The following is a 17256-nucleotide window of genomic DNA, read 5'->3' on the forward strand; positions in this document are numbered from 1 at the left end:
AGAATATAAAAGTTACAAATATAATCTTTAAAATTAAAGCCCATCACGGTAGGGACTATAACAATGGCTTTGAGCATGCATAAGGGCATGGATTTGGCTCTCCAGAGCCCATGCAAAAGCCAGGTACAGCAGTGAGTGTCCACAGCCCCAGCACTCGAGGGAGACAGAGACAAGAAGATTCTTGGTGCTTTCTGCCTAGTCACCCTCTCCAAGTTCCTGAGTTCCATTCAGTAAGAGACCCTGACTCAAAAAATAAGGAAGAGAGCAATGGAGGCTCACACACTATCACCTCTGACCTTTACATGTACACGCACACACGTACACATGCACTAACATGTACATATGTGTATGCCCACGGGACTGTGTACAAACAGCACAGATACACTCACCCCAAAACATGAAGTAGTGCATTTTGGTATTATTACATCATTAAATGAAACATGATTCTTCCTCGACCAGCTTATACAATTTTGAATACTGACTGAGCAACACCAGCACTGATATGAATGAGTTCGTGAATGTGGGTTTTACCCAAATGTGTTTCCTATATCTGTATGATTGCTACTGGTTTCTAAAGCAAACCTCAATGACTATTCTTATATAACCTTTATATTGTCCCAGCCTTGTAGTGTACCTGTACTTCAAGTTTGACTAGGCAAACTCCCTCTAACACTTCCCTTCTACCCATTTATTTCCTGATAAGTTAGGTATGGGTAGTAATAAGGAAACTGTCTAAACTGTGTCTGTGCAGCACATCCATAATTTGCTTTCTTATTTTGTAACACTTTGAGGTGTATAATGCCCAGACTGGGGCACTACTAGAAAACATATAATGGAAACCTTTTATTTAAGAACATAAGCTCCCACGGTTATTAGTGTGTATCAATGGTACACACTTGACAGCTCTAAGTGACAAATACATACTATGGTCAGGTTCATCATAACGAGGAACTCATCTTAAGCTGATGACTTTTATGTTAATTTATTTAATGTTGTGGGATTCTTTTAAATACATTTTAACCCACATATTTCATTAAAATGATGACATTTAACTCCTATTCAACAAAATCATTGAGTTGCTATAAAGAAAGTTTTTGCTCTTCATATTTTTTGTTATACATCTCGAGTATATCAGAAGGTTTTTATTCATGAGCTATTCCAATGTATGCTTTCCTCATACTGCATTGGCACAGACTGGAGCTGAGACTATGGTGCAACTTGACACCGAGGTTCTTAGTTATGATTCATAGAAGTCGGCAGTATTATAAACACTATCTTTAACCTACAGTGTTGAATCATATATCCAGTCGACTAAATCTTCCAGATTATTTAAGGTTGAGTTTGCTTGTGAATCATCAGAGAAACTTCCTAGAATGTTGTGGAAGAATAGAGTGCAGAAAGTCTAGGGCATAGCCACTAATTAATTCTGACATTGACAAAGTGACTAAGCACACTGGGTAGTGGGGCGATGCCTCAATGCTCAGCGTGGTCTTTGCTGTAGTAAGCCGAGCAGCACATGGATAAATGTGCACACCAGCGACGTGCAGAAGACACTATGCTATCTCACTTTAGGGAGAATGAGATTGCAGCTGCTCCTAAAGGGCTTCCATTCACTGCGGAAACACTGTGGTGTGTAGAACTACATACTTAGTATAGAAAGAAGGGAAATGGAAACCAACAACTGATTTGGTAGCAACTGTCCTGGTAGCTAACCTTATAGACTCCTAATGGTGGATTCTTGGCAGCCCGATTTTCAGACAGCACTCTCAGTTTCAAGAGTTGTTGATCATCATTTTAGCGTATCTGAATCTTTGAGGAATCTTGAACGCTGCAGTTAATGATATCCCTTTGAGTATAGAGAATCAGACAAGACACAGTAGAAGTAGTAGAGGCTGAAGGCCATAAATGGACCACAAGGTCACTCACTCACTCACTGACACAAGAAACATTCAATAAGGACAAGGACTGATAATAGATTCAAGGATAATGACAAAGCATTCTTCCCCAAAGATAAAGTGACTAGTGTACGTATTCTAGAAACACAGAGTACATTCTAAGTTTCACTTTGTATAAAGAAAGGGAATAACCTGACTCCTGAAGTTCATTGAGATTGTGCTGTTGCTTTCTTATTGGTGGAAAGATCCCTTGTTGCAATAAGAAGGAGTTGTGTTTATTCTAATTCACTATGGTTTCAAGAAGAGAAAATACAAAGGTTCCTTGAATAATTTTTAACAGGTAAGGCCCGTAATTATTTTTTTAAAAAACCACACATGAAAAAAATTCTCTTTTCCTTGGGGGGCATAATGCACACTGAATAGAGAAAATTGAGTTTCTCTCATATTTCTTTAGTTTCAACAAGCTAATGAAAGCAAGCGACTGGTTTCATGTTGTTCATTCAATGAAAAGCAAATCAGGACTTCAGAGTGAGCTCCAAGGGCTGAACTGTGTTTGTTATTGCCCCGCCCGTAGCCCTTAGAATACTATTCTTGCTCCCAAATATCTTACCAGAACGTTGGCAAGATTTGAGTTTCTCTCTCCCTATGCTTCATGAAAGGTCAGAAGGAGTGGTCAATCACAAAATGTCATGAAAATCCAGAACACCCAAGTCAGGGAAATGGTAGAATGGAAGAAATCAGGAACTAGAGGGACTCATAAAAGGGAAGGAAGACAATGGTGACACAATAGTGAAAACCTGAATGAGTGCTGGTGACACAGGTCATTATGATATCTTTTAAAATGTTGGCAACCCAGAAGCATGGCAGTAGGAGTGCTAGTTGATGTTGCTGGGATCCTATGGAAACTCGAAGATTTTGAATCATGATTTCCTGTGACATTTTATGTGGTGATTGCTGCTAATCAGACAGTATCAGGCGTTTGTCCTGTTAAGAAGTCTTTTATTATATGGTCATCTATGCATTCCTTACTGAATAATATTATTGAGTATCTCCTACACACTTACTACTGATTGTATTAGATAACATTCCTATTGCTGGTGGGATACTCAGAAGCAACTTAAGGAAGCATAGATGTATTTTGGCTCATGGTTTGAAGATATGGTCCATCAGAGGAAGGCAGATATAGCAGACAGAGTATGAGACAACAGGTCACATAGCATCCATGGTCAAAAAGCAGAGAAGAATGATTATTGGTTCTCACCTCACCTTCACCTTTTATTTAGTTAAACCCCCAGCCCATTGGATGGTGCTGTCCATGGAAGGGGTAGATCTTGCTACCTCAGTTAATTCCATCTAGGAATTATTTCACAAATAAGCTCAGAGGTATGTCTCCTATGTGACTCCAGACCTGTCAAGTTGTCAATCAAACCAACTGTTACACTGGTGCTGATATAGCCATTGACCAGTGGCCAGACTGAGTATGTGAACATTAAGATGTACCAGCGTTTTTACATTGGGAGCTCCGTTCTGCATTTACAGTGTTATCCACATTATTAAAGGGAATATTTTTCATCCTTACTGCCTGTAGTGAAGTCAGATGTGACCAGAGTTCAGCGTGCTGGGTTATCTATGCTGTGTCTCAAAAGACTATCAATGACAAAGCCGGTATTGTCAGGCCTCTGAGGTAGAGCAACTTGATGTTCAAGGAGTCTCCACAAGTGATGAATGTTTTAGGAGTCAATGACAAGACTCCAAACCCAACTATAATTATGGAAGAAAGAGTCAGACCTAAAAGAAAGGAAATAAAATTAGGTGGAAAATAACAACCTGAAAATATTGGAAATATTTGTAATAAATATTATTTTGGGGTTTCATCAAAGAACAAAATATATATTCAAATTTTAATGACAACAATATTATATTCTCAATGCCATAAAATTTTCAGTAAGGAGAAATTCAACTTCGACCTAGCTTTTAACTGTATTTCTTTATATAAAATTTAAAGGAACCACAAGCCTAAGTCTCAGAAAGCAGAAGTGTACATTTTTGCATCAACTATGTATTGTTTAAATATAATCATTTCAATCTCATGTCAATGTACATAACACTTTCTTCATATGATCTCAAAACACACTAAGTTAACACTTCATAAAAGTAAGGTCATTTTTGTAAATGAAGGAATCATTGTATTAGGGGGAAATCCATAGTTTTCTTATCCAAACTCTTAGTAGAATCTTTCCAGTTGCAACTCTAGCCTCCATTTGACTCCAGTGTTGCATACGTCAGTATCCATCCTACCATGTGCTTCTTCATCCTCTTGGTAAAGGAGCTTTGTCAGCTCGGCCATCTCCTAATGTTATGCACTAATGGGGATAACATTGTGACAGGTTTGAGAATGCTGTGGCCTAAACTACTCTGGTTCCATGTGGCACTCACACCTGTCCCTGCACCATGCCTGGACATTTTAAGATCAAGTGTATGATGGGGTCCCCACCCTTGATGCTGGTCGCCAAGGATAGACTGACCCGGATCAAGCGTATGTGTGTCAGCCTGCAAGACAACCTCTTTTTACTCTAGTTTCCTTTGGATGACTGTTATTTAACCCAAAGGAAACAAACCAAGAGGATTACTGAATCCATTTCTGCCAGTGTCTGAGAGGACAGGCAAGAGTGCCAAAGTAACAGGTAGTTTCCAAATGCACAATGAAACCCAGGAGTGCATTGGCCAAAGAGAATGCGAGATACCTGCTCTTGCTATCTAGTTAACAATGTGCTGCTCTTCTCCGAAATAGAAAGTTACAGAATGTCTTTAATAATAACCAGTAGTCTACCTTTTCATGTCAATGAAAAGCGGGTAGATGCAGATTGTCGCTGTTTATGTGCACTTGACCAAACCTTTTCTACATTTGACATGAAAAGACACTGTGCAGCTTTTACGGGTCGGGTCACAATTTTAGAATGAAATAAGCTCTATAATTTACAAATGAATTTTCCAAAGCAAGATCCCAGTGGCCATATGGCTAGCCGCTTGCCTGAGCTTTCTGTAGAATTCTATTTCAGAAACGATATAATGGCCCTGTACAAATGGTATTTAAGTTGCAAGCACTGTTTAAAAGAAGAAAAAAAAAAACCAACCCAAAGGTATTCTACAGTGCTGGATCTAATCTTGTGACCCCCACCTCTCCCAAAGCAGATTGGCCTTATGTTTAAGTAATTCTTAAATTACAGATCAAGAGAATGCATACTGAAGACTGGGGGTGGGTACACCTTAGGAATCTGTATGTCTGGATTACAGAACGTGTTTAAAAGCTTTTCTGTGGGGTTGGTTTTCAGAAATTGAATGCAACTAGCTCATCTGAGGGCAGTACGGTTGATATAGGCGCTCCGGCAGAGGGAGAGCAGCCAGAGGCCGAACCGGAAGAATCGCTTGAACCGGAAGCGTGTTTCACAGAAGGTGAGCAAACAGTCAGGCTGTCGGGAGCCTTCTCTTGCCTCTCCATTTTTCCTGCCTCTCCATTTTTCCTGTGACCTGTCTGTATCTCTGTCATCTGTCTCTAACCACCCTCGCCTATCTGAATAAGAGTGATTCACTTATTCATTTTGTTTTAAATCTCCAACCAAAGGCATTTTTTCGGACTGTGTGTTTAATGTACATAATTGATTGCTTTTGCTTTTGAAGGTATGAGCCACCCTAAAACATGCTGCTAGTTGGTGTATTAGTCTGCTCTCTGTTGCTGTGATATAACATTCTGGCTAAAAGCAAACTGGCCAAGAAAAGATTTATTGGGCTTAAATGTCTATGTCATGGTCCACCTTGAAGGAAGTCAGCGGCAGGAGAGGAAGTCAGGAATGAAGAGGCAAGAACTGAAGGAGAGGCCATGGAGAAATTCGGCTTACTAGCTGATCTCCTTTCTTAAACAACACATGACCACAGACAGAAGGCAACACTCCACTGGGCTGTGCCTTCTCGCACCAATGATTAATCAAGAAAATGCCCCCACAGAGTTGCGTATGACCCAGTGAGATAGTAGAACTTTCTCCGTTGGGCTTCCCTTTTCCCAGATGATGTGAACTTGTGTTGACAAAAGCCTAAGCAGCACCATTGGCTCTCCGGCCTCCTAAATTAGTGACCAGGAGAGAGAGTTGGTTAGATCAGATTCATAACTGTTAAGGTTTTTAAAAAGGAAAGGAAAAGACAAGCAGCTAAAAGGCATAAGGAAATAATTCGTTATTTGCTGAGTGCTCAGACTGTACTGAATGGGTTGATAGATGGACATTTTGGTCTGACCTTGAATGTCAATCAAAGTCGAATATTTTTGTGAATTTTGAACAAAGACGAAAGATGTCAGAAAGCTGATATATACTGTATACTTTTATACGGGAGCTTTATGATCATCAGAGTACTCTCAAAAGGATTCTTTAAAGAAAACCAAAATTACACCGTTTCAGACGAGGGTCAGTTTATAGCCTGTGACTATAGTGATGATTATCAAACCACATGAAACCAGAGACTCCAAGCTGTTCCTTTGGGCTCGACCAACAACCTGGAGCTAATGCCTTGCACAAGATGCTCGGACTTGGGTGTCATTAATGTTGGTTCATATTTGCTTCTTCAAACTTCATGTTATTAATAAGATTTATACAATTCCCAAGATCTAGCCTCATCTCCGTTTTGTTCCAAAAATTCAGCAATTCAGCATTATCGATGAAATTTTATAAGACTTAAGTATTTTCTGAAACTGTAAAACTTGTTAAAAAAAAATCAATCCCACTAAAACAGACATTCCCCAAGGGCAAGGTCATTTACATATTGTAGTCTTATGGTTTTCCAAGCACAGTTTTTTAATACAAACTCTCTTCAATAAATATTGAAAAGGCTTTAACCTAGTGCCTCATAAAGTACACAGAGGTGCTTAGTGCATGGCTTCAGATACTATTCAGGAACAAAACAACCCTATCATTCAATAATAGTGTATATTTACATAAATGCCCGTAATCTTATGGAGAAAAGCATGATGAAATCTTTCACAAATCTTCTGCTTAGATGGAATTATACTATGCTATAAACTGACTAATCAGAATTCAAATGCATGTCACGTTTATGGAGGATTTACCATGGGAGAAGGGTTGAATAGAAAGATAAACTGTGGCTTTTACTTTATGTTTTTCTGGATTTGTGTAGTTTATGATGTATTATAATACAATTATACACATATAAGATAATATTTGCTCCTTTAGCAAATCATCTAAAGTCTAGACTGCTGATGTTGATTTCTGTAAGTGGACGCCTTCATTAAAATAAGGTTGTTTGTACTGTGCTAGGAGGTAATCAGGTTCATGTTCCACCTTCCCAGAGATGCAGAAAGAGTAACTGATGACCTTTCCTTTATCCACTCTCACCTATTTTAGACTGTGTGAGAAAGTTCAAGTGTTGTCAGATAAGCATAGAAGAGGGCAAAGGCAAGCTCTGGTGGAACTTGAGGAAAACGTGCTACAAGATAGTAGAGCATAACTGGTTTGAAACCTTCATCGTCTTTATGATTCTGCTCAGCAGTGGTGCTCTGGTAGGTGGTGCGGGGCCTGCCCCCTCAGTGTTTCCCCTTCCTGTCCATTGAACGTCACTTCACCCATTCATAAAATACAACGTTGGGGAAATATGTGTGCGGAAGGGCTGGCAAGAGTGGCTTATACTGCTCTATCTGGAGGAGCCAGACAGGATCACTCTGAGACAGTGTGTGTTCACATGATATTTCAAAAGGAAACTCTCTGATTTGCGCCAATGGCAGTTGTTTATTTTTGTGTCATCTTTATTCTTTTGTTTTCTGGGCCATTGTTATACTTTCCAGCATCTACTGGATTTCATCCATACAATACAGTACAAATGCAACTATGTTCCTATTTAAGAAATAGATTTTAGGGTCTGCAATACATCCTCGGGCCCTGAGATAGATTAGAACCACTTCTTCAGAAGGGCCAAGCGGTTAAGATGTGGGGTTGCCCACTGAAGTGGGGATCTGCTTAATAGAAGTCCCTTCCTGAGAGAAGTCACCTGACTCAGTCATACCGATCAGGTGCCAGCCACCTGGACTGGTAACTAGTTGGCTACCTTAATCTCTAAAAGCAACACGAGCCTACTTTGCATCTGACTTCATTTAATGGAATGAGTAATTTAGTCAAATTCTCGTTGATATGACAGAAATAAAGTCACCCATTTCCCCACATTGTGGTGTGAAGGGAGATGCAGTCCCTTTGCTTTGAATTTGCTGACCCTGTCTGTGAGTACATTTCATTGTGAGGATGAGTGCACTACTTCAGGAGGCCTTTTAGGGCCGCCCCTGAATTGACCGAGTCCTGTATCCTGCCCTACAGGGTGTGACCTTGCTGTAATAGCTCTTGGCTCCCTGGTACATTCAGTCACAGGTCTTCGAAGCACAAGCGCATGCTCACACTGGAGCTGGCTTCTGGGGGCTTTCTGCTTCAGGGACAAGCTAAGCTCGGTAGCTCTCGGTAGCAGGGCCCTGTCACAAACCTGGATCCCTCGTTCTCTAAAAACAAAACCTTCTTAGTTCTTTGATGCAGGACACTATGCACTCTGTGTTAATGTTTCCTGTCAAAAGAACTTGTGTAAAATGGTCTTTTCATTCCAGGCCAGGGGCTGCTGGAAAATGACCACGCCCTTTTTGTTCCTAAGTGTTACAGAATGACAGTAGCTTCCAGACACCCCCACTGGAGAAAGCGAGATAATCTTTTCCCCCTTTCCTGGGTCAGGAAACTCCTTGTCACATATTTACACATTCCTCGGAGAGGGATGCCAGTGACTCTAGATTTTGAGCGACTTGACACTTCACCTCTTGCTTAAGAGAACATTTGGCCTTCTCTTGAAAATCTTATGCTTTTTGGTATATGCTCTCAACATTCAGACTTGAAAACTACATGAGTCTCCCCCGTAGACTGCAAAGCCCAGGTATTCTTCACACACCCAGATAACTGTGAGATCAGGACAGTGTAATGACCCTTCTCCTGCCCCTGACCAAAGACGCCTTGCATCATCCCCCCCTCCCCAATATATGAAGCAGGAACTGCTCAGGACAGTGAAATGCAATACCATGCTTCCATTCCTAGGCCTTTGAAGACATTTATATTGAGCAGCGAAAGACCATCAAGACCATGCTGGAGTATGCTGACAAGGTTTTCACTTATATCTTCATCCTGGAGATGCTTCTAAAGTGGGTGGCCTATGGTTTCCAAATGTATTTCACCAATGCCTGGTGCTGGCTGGACTTCCTGATCGTTGATGTGAGTGCTCTGTGGTTTCCTTCTCTATTTTGTGACAGTGGTGATCGGCGCCGGTCTTGGCTGTGTCGAGTGGCATAAAGCAGACACTCAGAGAAGTAAAATGCTGTTTCAGTTCAAACACGAATGCTATCTTTTTTCTTCTCCAGTGGAAGTATACCCGAGACATACTTTGTTGATTTAAGTGCCACCTGGTATTTAGTGACCTAGTTTGAAAATAACATTCAAATCAGCATATGAAATTTTAAGCTCTGCAGGAGAGGCAAGGTTGATTCCTCTGTTGTTTAAGTTCCTCATTTCATAAAATCAGAGTTGTGACAATTCTTCACAAGCATCTTCAGCAAGTAATTTGACAGCGTGTGAGCCTCCTGAGAATATCTGTCCCATAATGGATTATTAATTGCATGTGAAGTTCAAAGCAAAGTTATACCATGGGTTTCTCTGATGGCTATAAACAGATTGGTCAGGCAATCTTTTAAGTATTTGACTTGTGTTGATGTTTAAAGATAGTAAATAGAATATTAGAATATAGAAGTATTTAAATTAATTAAAGACAGTAAATTAACCATAAATGCAATAAATCTAAACGTACATTCAAAATTGCACTTAAAATCTTGAAATGTAGAAAGAAAATAAACAAAAAGTAAAGCCATATATGATTATCTGCTTGACCATTACGGATGACAAAACAAGTGTGTCACAAAAGCCAACACTTTGGTGTGATAGGTTGTAGAGGACACTGTTCTTTCCACTTTGTATGTGTGACTGTGACAGATCAGTAGCTTGATGATAGCATATCTAATATGTGAACAAGGGTAAGCCATTATATCCATAATAATAAAGAAAGCCAAAAACAAAATTAATTTCCTTGCCGCCTGATAGCTACTATTTTAGATTTGTGAATGCTCTCACGATTGCTTGTTAAATTATTTGATATTTTGTTTTAAATCAAACATGTTCTCTGACTGTCTGTTTTCTTTTTTTTGTTTTCTTTTTTCTTTTTTTCGGAGCTGGGGACCGAACCCAGGGCCTTGCGCTTGCTAGGCAAGTGCTCTACCACTGAGCTAAATCCCCAACCCTGATTGTCTGTTTTCTTATGGTGCTGTAAATAGAATTTTGCTGGTCCTAAATGAGCATAAGGTTAACCAGATAGGACAAATGTATAGTCATTGGCTTGCCTTGAGGAAAGGTTTCTTTCTTGTATATTGAATCAGGATTTGACTGGTAAGAATGCCACTAGGTCCAGAGGAGGGAGGGACACTCACTTGTGCCAACTCTGATGCTTCAAGCTAAGAAGTCTTAGACCTTGAGGATGAGCACAGAGTCCAGGGAATAGGATGCAAAGATTTGTAAATGGAAGGCAAAGTAAGAGAGACAAATTAGGCAAGTGTTTGAGGGAACCATTATACCGTCAAAGAAATAGGAGTGTATGGATATAGTGGGGAGAAAGATACTGAAGAATTAGATGTAGGGAAATTAGGAGATGGACTCGCTGTGTTATGGAGAGAAGCTGAAATGAAAAAAGTGGATTATTGCAAATGCAAACACTCAGAAGAGTAAACATTTTTATGTTGTGCTAGGAAGACCCAAATGTTTCTCCTTTTCGATTGTAGCTAAACAACTTATCGAAAATGTTCTGGCTTACCACCTCATCTTTTTAATAGTTTGGCCCCAGTTCAGAACATTTTTCATTTGTCTAACTTGTCTTTCATCCCGTAATATGTACCTTTCCTTTGAGTTCTGTCCTCCAAGAATGTAAAGGACCACAGGACCTCCTGGCTTCCACGTAGAAAGCCTTCACAGTTCTTGATAATTCAGAGACTTTATTCCTCAGTTATCTATAAAGAGAAGACTTATAAAGCTTATGAAATTGACTTTTGTACCACATTCTCCTCTTTAATTCAAATAATAAATAGAAACTTAGCTTAAGGAAGCGCAAGTTTTGTAAAAGAAATTCTATTTATGTCTGTTGTTTTTCTTAGAAAACATTTTAAAATACTTATTGTCACCATACTTGTAAACCGTATTATGTATTTATTTCTGCTTACCTGATTTTCAAATTTTGATGTGCTTTAGAACAAGATATAGTTTCTGAGCTCATATCATATTCATAGTCTGCAAAGGTCATCTGGTATTTTAGTGACGTCTGCAACAGTTTTTCTCTTTTTTGTCCAGTTGAGATTTTAGAGTTTTTATTAATAGCACTAGTGATCTGTATAAATGACTAAAAACAAGCCAAAAAAAAACAAAAAACAAAAAAAACCCTTTAGTTACACTAGAATCTCGACCTTTCTTTTCATTATTTTATATGCTCTAAATATGATTCATGAATCAACGCTATTGCTCTTCCATAAGTTTTGTTTAATGTAAATTCCCAGACCTTATGTCAAACTTCAGAAATCAAACTGCCAGCTCTCAATTGTTTTATTGAAACTAAAAATTTTCCATATAATATATTATATTCTGATCAGAGTTCCCCCCCAACTCCTCCCAGATTGTCCCAACCTCTCCACCTTCCTACACACTGAATCCACATCTTTTTTCTTTCTCATCCAAAAAGCTGGGGCAGGGGGACACAACAGACAGAGCCTTACATTTCCGCTATAGTTCAGTGTTTTTAACAAGTGCCTTGGTGATATGGAAACTCCCCCAAGTTTGTAAACTACTTGCTTGTTTTTTGCATAGAGGAACAGTGTGGTGTGTATAACTTTTGATCAATAGCGTGCTCTTTTCGTATAGGTCTCCTTGGTTAGCTTAACTGCAAATGCCTTGGGCTATTCGGAACTTGGTGCCATCAAGTCCCTCCGAACGTTAAGAGCTCTGAGACCTCTACGAGCCTTATCCCGATTTGAAGGAATGAGGGTAAGACCACCATCTTAGAATTTGCTGGAAGCATAATTAAGAATAACCGCAGACTTTCGAGAGTCAAAAGGCCAAATCCCTACGGAGTTGGCGTCTTCATGTTCATATAACCAACCAACCAATCAAGAATATGTATCTAGCACCCATCATTTGACTCACAGAATACAATGCCCGATGCTCCTAATCCCCTTCATTTTCATTAGGGAATTCTTGATCGTATCTCATAGGTTGCCGACAGGAATCAAGATTACTTGTCTCCCCAGTATTTCCATTTGTGCAGGCCATCTTACCTGATGCAATTCAAAACTTCCCAATCGTGACTCATCACGTCTTCGCTGCTCTGTGTGTGCTGTGTACTTTGTGCCTTTTGAAGTCTGAATTTAGTTTTTAAGCACAGATTGAGATGTCTAAAAAGTAGGTCAGCTGTGGAAATCTAATACTCCCTTAGAAAGGTAGCACAAAGGCCCAGGAGGCATCCCCTGGGACAAAAGCCCAAGAACACATATCATCACCACCTAGAAAATGATTGCACCTTGTCTCCATGGTATTGAGTACTTTAAAAAAAAGCACTCTGTAGCTTGTAGAAATGGATGCTTTTTGAGATATTTAAAACAGTTCCCTCTAATCCTAGCACTTAGAGACTAAAGGAATGAGATGGGACGACCAGCCTACTACATAGCCTGTTCCTAGCCAGGCTGAGCCATAGAGTGGTACCCTGTCTCAAAAATTCCTTACAAGTTGAGACAAAAGGAAAAATAGAAATGAAAATAGTTACTTAGACTTTATTGGTGTTACACCCCAATGTTGTAATTAATGTTGCGTGTTGATTTGTAAGCATGTTTGGGTATGTTTTTTCTAGATACATTTGCTTTGGAAGAAATGTTTGATTAGCTATTTGATTGTTGTGTTTTTTCCCTTCTCTTTAACAATTAAAATATTCCTTATTTTTGCAGAAGTGAGCCTAATTTTTTTAAAAGAGTGTTACATTCTTTACTAAATGTGTTTCACATTTTCTACGTTAAATTCATCTTTTATATAGTCTCAATTCCTCTCTCTCTCAACTGTGGGACCAAATCCCAGGCCTGTGTGTGACAGGTCTATCCTCTGTCACACTGCATCCTCCAATACTCTCTTCTGTTCTCATTTTGACACTGTACGTTTTCTGATTTTTAAACTTGGTATTCTTCAAATGATGATCTCATAAACATGTGTCACTACTTGTGATCTTATTTATTTGTTGATTTTAATCATCCATATTCCTCGTGGAAAATTTGTTATTATATGTGTTCAAACCCTAAGAAAATACCCCATAGTGTAAAATTCATTTGCTGTTCTTCTGAATTTTAGAATTTAAAATTTCTGGGCTGTGTTGTGGTGGCACATGCCTTTAATCCCAGCACTCGGGAGGCAGAGGCAAGTCGATCTCTGAATTTGAGGCCCAGCCTGCTCTACGGAGTGAGATCCAACACATCCAGAGCCATATAGAGAAACCTTGTCTCAAAAGCCAAACAAACAAACAAAAGATTCTTAGGTTAAGGTAGTGGATATTTCTACCCCATATTCAACTTGGAGGATAGTTATATTTTTTTATAATTTTATAATTTGACTATTATTTGTTGTTTTAGAAATACTTGTATTTTATATTATGTGTATGTATATTTGCCTGCTTATATATATGTACACTACATGTATATGTGGTGGCCTCAGAAGCTAGAATGGGGTGTTAGGGTCTTTGTAACTAGAGTAACAGACAGTTCCAAACCTTCTTTTTTGGGGGGGGTATTTTTATTTACATTTCATATGTTATCCCCTTTGCTGTCATAAGCCCTCTATCCCATCTCCCATTCCCTCACTTCTATGAGGGTGTTCCCCTACCCAAGCACACAACCCTTCCCACCTCCCTGTCCCAACATTCTCCTATACTGGGAGGTCCAGCCTTGCCAGAACCAAGGGCTTCTCTTCCCATTGGTGCCCAACAAGGCCATCCTCTGCTACAAGTGCAGCTGGAGCCATGGGTCTGTCCATGTGTACTCTTTGGATACTGGTTTAGTCCCTGGGAGCTCTGGTTGGTTGGTATTGTTGTTCATATGGGGTTGCAAATCCCTTCAGCTCCTTTAATCCTTTCTCTAACTCCTCCAATGGGGACCCCGTTCTTAGGTCAATGGTTGGCTGTAAGCATTTGCCTCTGTATTTGTCATCCTCTGGCAGAACCTCTGAGGAGACCACTATATCAGGCTCCTGTCACCATGCACTTCTTGGCATCAGCATTGTCTGGGTTTGGTAGCTGTATATATATGGGCTGAATCCCCAGTGGGGCAGGTTCTGAATGGCCATTCCTTCAGTCTCTGCTCCAAACTTTGTCTCCTTCCTTCTACGAATATTTTTGTTCCCCCTTCTAAGAAGGACTGAAGCATCTGCACTTTGGTCTTCCTTCTTCTTGAGCTTCCTGTGGTCTGTGGAATGTATCTTGGGAAATCTGAACTTTTGGACTAATATCCACTTATCAGTGAATGCATACCCTGTGTGTTTTTTGTGATTGTGTTACCTCACTCAGGATATTTTCTAGTTCCATCCATTTGTCTATGAATTTCACAAAGTCATTGTTTTTGATAGCTGAGTAGTATTCCATTGTGTAGATGTACCACATTTTCTGTATCCATTCCTCTGTTGAAGGGCATCTGGGTTCTTTCCAGCTTCTGGCTTATAAATAAGGCTGCTATGAACATAGTGGAGCATGTGTCCTTGTTATATGTTGGGGCAACCTAGATCCTCTTGAGCAGGAAATACTATTACTCATCAAGCTATCTCTCCTGACCAGTATGTTCTCCTTTCTTTTTCAAGACATATTTGTTTATATTCTGTGTATATTCGTCTGAGTATATGTATGTCCAGCACATATATTCAGATGCCCTTAGAGGCAAGAAAAAGATGTTAGATCCCCCAAACTGGAGTTACAGGAGAATGTTAGCCACTTCACATGGGTGCTGGAAACCCAGCCTAGGTCCTCTAGAAGAGCGACAGTGCTCACTGCAGCTGAGCCATTCCCTAAGCCGAAATCATTGTTTTCTAATAATATTTGAGAGTAAGTGATCAATACTTATCTTTCCATGGGTTTCTTCCTCCTCCTCCTCCCATGCCAGGTTGTTGTAAACGCTCTCTTAGGCGCCATCCCCTCCATAATGAACGTACTTCTGGTCTGCCTGATCTTTTGGCTAATATTCAGTATCATGGGGGTGAATCTCTTTGCTGGCAAGTTCTACCATTGCATCAACTACACCACGGGGGAAATGTTTGATGTGAGCGTGGTCAACAACTACAGTGAATGCCAAGCTCTCATTGAGAGCAATCAGACGGCCAGGTGGAAGAACGTGAAGGTCAACTTCGATAACGTGGGACTCGGATACCTTTCTCTGCTCCAAGTAGTAAGTGACCACCTTACTTTTGCTGAGAATTGACTATCATCAAAGAGGAAAAAAAGATAACAAATTTCCAGCAACCTCTACACACTGTTCGTGGAAATGTTAGTAAGCCACTGAAGAGCTCCCTCAAAAAATTATTAAATAATGACCATGTGACACTTCCTTCTCTTCCACATATTGATTTCATGTTACATGTGGGAATACACCAGTTCTAATTGCAGTATCATTTATAATCATCCATGATATCAGTGTCAGCCTATCAGTGGTTGATCAGCTAAAGAAAACATGATATATTCACACAGGGAATAATATCCAACCATGTCACATGCTGACACTCTGTTCCTGAAATGTTTTCCTAGGTTCATTATAATAATCATTCTTACAGTCTAAACTGTGTCAGAGGCTATCGAGGTGACTTATGATCATATATTGTGACGGTAGATTGGGATTTTGTTAGAGATGTTAAAGATGATGCCTAAGAAGACTTTATAAAATATAGGGGTGAATAATGCATGCTATCAAAACATGTCCACACGTTAACCACAAACCGTGCTACACACATGTACTTGAATGAGCATTGGTTAGCTGCTTACACATGTTTTAGTTGTTTCATTTGTGGAGAGCTATGGGATGTGATGTTACATGCGCACACTGTGTAATGTGCATCTAGAGGAAGCTTAACTATCACCTCAAACATTTGTCATTTCCTTGTGGTGGAAATTTCCAGAATGTTCTCCTAGGGGTTTTTTGTTCTCTTGTTTCTACTTTTACTCTGTAATCTATTTTCTAAGCTGTAATAAAGAGGAGAAATAAATATGTTGACTGTTTTACAGGCCACCTTTAAAGGATGGATGGATATCATGTATGCAGCTGTTGACTCAAGAAATGTAAGTCTACTTAGGGAACATGGCTTACTCGCATCAGTGAGCATAGCCATGTTATTGTAAATTGTTGATGGCAAAAAACCCACAGCTCTACAGTTATATAGATCAATGTATAAAGCACAACTATCTTGCTAAAGTGTGTATATTATACTATTTCTTTCAATTTTTGTTGGGGATCCAATTCTTCAGTTAGAGTTAAAATTCCTTATCATGTGAAAAGGCCTAATAGGAACCGTCTTCTAAATAACTAGTAATCAAAAAAATAGAATCTGGCCAATTTTTTCAATTTTTAATGAATATGATTTTTCTTGACTCACTGTATATTTATACATTTTTCGAAGACTTGTTTCATGTATGCGAGTGGTTTGTCCTGATTATATGTCTGTGTGTGTCATGTGTTCCTGGTGCCCAGGAGGCCAGAAGAGAGCTTCAGACCCTCTGGAAGTAGAGTTACAGGCTGTTGTGAGCCACCATGTGATTGCTGAGAATTGAGCTCTGATATATTGAAAAAGCAACAAATACTATTTTTTAAAAAGATTTATTTATTTCATGTATATGAGTGCTCTATCTGCATGCCAGACCTCATTATAAATGTTTGTGACATAACATGTGGTTGCTGGGATTGGAACTCAGGACCTCTGGAGGAAGAGCCAGTGCTCTTAACCACTGAGCCATCTCTCTGGCTCTGCAACAAATGCTTGACTACCAGGCTTCTCTCCAACTCCTGCTCATGATTTTTTTTCCCTTTCTTTTTGGTCTTTTCCTGTAATCTTAGACCTTGGTGCTTAAATTTTTATGAAGCGTACTTTCAAAATGAGATGTTAGGTTTTTCTAAAGAGGAATCCTCAGGGCAATTTTCCTTATCTGTCATAAGTTTCCTCCAGCGTTTTATCTTCCGTGAGGA

At 39.5% G+C, this 17256-nt stretch overlaps 1 protein-coding gene across 2 annotated transcripts in view; it reads left to right on the forward strand.

The window, feature by feature from the left end:
- Positions 1-17256, forward strand: part of Scn2a (sodium voltage-gated channel alpha subunit 2) — a 142474-nt gene that overhangs the window by 113484 nt on the left and 11734 nt on the right. For both annotated transcript variants that reach the window (XM_087648716.1, NM_012647.3), the window contains 6 exon segments: positions 5228-5348; positions 7304-7458; positions 9017-9190; positions 11927-12049; positions 15190-15471; positions 16302-16355. In XM_087648716.1, the coding sequence (XP_087504842.1) occupies positions 5228-5348; positions 7304-7458; positions 9017-9190; positions 11927-12049; positions 15190-15471; positions 16302-16355 (909 nt within the window).

Source organism: Rattus norvegicus, chromosome 3 (genome assembly GCF_021556685.1).
Source record: "Rattus norvegicus strain SHRSP/BbbUtx chromosome 3, alternate assembly SHRSP_T2T, whole genome shotgun sequence".
NCBI classification, from domain to species: Eukaryota; Metazoa; Chordata; class Mammalia; order Rodentia; family Muridae; genus Rattus; species Rattus norvegicus.